The 2,314-nt window shown below is 42.3% G+C and overlaps 1 protein-coding gene across 1 annotated transcript; it reads right to left on the minus strand.

Moving 5' to 3' along the window:
• Window positions 1-18: 18 nt before the first annotated feature.
• Window positions 19-2,181, minus strand: LOC112904074. Its single transcript, XM_025973295.1, has 2 exons — window positions 2,018-2,181; window positions 19-1,727 (listed from the first exon to the last, which is right to left on the minus strand). The coding sequence occupies exon 2, from the start codon at window positions 1,716-1,718 to the stop codon at window positions 45-47; it is 1,674 nt and encodes a 557-aa protein (XP_025829080.1). The 5' UTR covers window positions 1,719-1,727; window positions 2,018-2,181; the 3' UTR covers window positions 19-44.
• Window positions 2,182-2,314: the final 133 nt, after the last annotated feature.

A 2,314-nucleotide genomic window follows, 5' to 3' on the forward strand; every position in this document is an offset into this window, starting at 1 on the left:
GGTCTCTTCAGTTTCTTTGTCTTTTCCTTGGTTTCAATTTCCGTTTAGTAGGGGGACGAAGTCAATTCCGTGGTCTTACTGGTTCCTTTCCTCATTTTCTGGTCAACTTTTGTTAAGCTCGGTATAGGAGATATTATATTCAAGCAAGCCATTATTTGCTTTTTATTAGTAGGGTCGTCAACCCTTGAAGAACTAGGTTGAGGAGATTCAGTTGTATGCAGTTTTGCAGCAGTGGTAGGTGTCCTTGCCCCAGGTGGCTTTCTAGTCATAGGTGGCGTACCAATCGTAGGTGTCATTCCCATTGTAGGTGGAGTACCGGTCCGAGGAGTCATTTCAGACGCAGGTGACGTAGGCCCACCAATCGGAGGGGATATTCCAATCTCAGGTCGCGTACCAGTCGCAGGAGGCGTTGACATTCCAGACATGGGTGGCGATGCAGATGCGTTTGGAGTCGCAGGTGCAGCTACAGATTTTGCTAGAGGCTCGGGATCTGTGACTGCAGTTGATCCTTGATCTGATGGGCCGATTTGCATAGAAGACACAAAGTCTTCTTCTGTGAAGATATTTCTGTCACTAGGCCACAAGCCTGTCGCTCTAAACCCATTCTGTGCTATGTCCATACGAACTGATCTGGGGTACGCCTTACCCAACAGCTCTGCAACATTTCCCTGTTTTATCACAGCCCCAGGGTTTGAACGCAGCCATGACGACGCTGCTTGATTGTAGTTGCTTTTTAGGGATTTGAAAAACGATCTGTCTAGTGGCTGCAAACGGTGGGTTGTGTGTGCAGGAAAAGACAGCATGACTATACCATACTCACGAGCCAATTCAATGGCTTCCAGATTTTTCGTGTGCGTGCTGTGACCATCCAGCATCAGCAGCATTTGTTTTTGGTCGCTCTTTTCCAGTTTAGTGCATTTAATACAATGCTGCAACCATTGCACGAACAGTTCTGATGTTATCAATCCATTTTTCGAGCATCCAAACAATGTGTTGGGTGGAGCTCCTCTTTTTAGCGTTTCGAGCATCCTGACGCGCTTGTAAATCAACATTGGCGGTATGTACTCACCTGCTGCATTCATCGCACACACACATGTAGTGGTCAGACCTCTTTCTCCGCTTGTGAGCGCACCAACTTGATGTTTACCTTTTTGAGCAATGACTTTGGAAGGTTTGTGCACGGTGGATAAGGCAGTTTCATCGACGTTATACACTTTATCCGCAGTAAACTTGTGTTGTTCCAGTATTCCTTCGTATTTGTCAAAGAACTCATTCACACGCTCTTTATTAAAACCCTTACTTCTTGCCATCGATGTCGGCTCTGGCACACGCAGCGATAAGATTGGATGTTCTTTCATGAACCTAGCAAACCATTTCTTGCCGGCGATTTCCTTTTCCTTGTTAAAGCGATGAGGTAATTGATATTTTTCTGCAAATTGGTAAGCAAGTTTCCTGACATTGGTCACAGTTAATCCGAAAAACGCAGACTCCATGTTAAGTATATGCTGCGCTAATTCATTTTCCATTTCTCTTGTCATATCATTTGGCCTTCCGAATTTATTTGTTTTATTTAAACCTCTTAAATGACGTCGAAAAGTGGGTTTAGGTATAGAATATAATCTACATGCTTCGTTGAACCCTATTTTACCATCGCGATGCTTCTGCAGAGCTTCATCCATATCATCTTGCTTCCAAGAGTTATAAATTTTCTTTGCCATATTGATCACCTAAAACAAGAATTGAAATTAGCAAAAAATATCTCCGTAACACCTAAGTCGTACCAGTACGATTTAGGAAGTTTATGCAGGTACGAGTTAGGCAGCGGAGTGTACAAAGTTATAAATCAAAATTAATAACATAACCTAGAAATCGTTTACCGTTTGACCTAGCTCATGTCAACAAGAAAACACTACAAAAACAGACATAAATCAAAAAAATATCGATTTCATCATAATCTTCTCTGAAATGGCTTACGACTGACGTAAAAATATTAGTGAAAACTGTGCAAAAAACTTACTTTTTCATTATTTTTCGAGCGCGAAATCCGGCAAGCCGCCGCTTATTGTTGTTTATCCGTGCGACTGAGCAGTTCCATATTGTACCGCTAGATGTCACCTTTACATGGACGGGTGCGCAGATATCAACGTGGTACGACTTAAGAGGTGGTACGACTAAAGGTACTTTACCCTACTTTATACAAATTTTATTATCACATTTTAAAGGGACTTTATTCATACGCACGCCTACGAATTTCTCATCATCTGGACATCAATAAACAGGGATGGTTCGCAAATAAGTGCAATTACTGTCATAA

The sequence above is a fragment of the Agrilus planipennis genome, unplaced genomic scaffold, assembly GCF_000699045.2.
Source record: "Agrilus planipennis isolate EAB-ADULT unplaced genomic scaffold, Apla_2.0 scaffold81, whole genome shotgun sequence".
NCBI lineage: Eukaryota > Metazoa > Arthropoda > Insecta > Coleoptera > Buprestidae > Agrilus > Agrilus planipennis.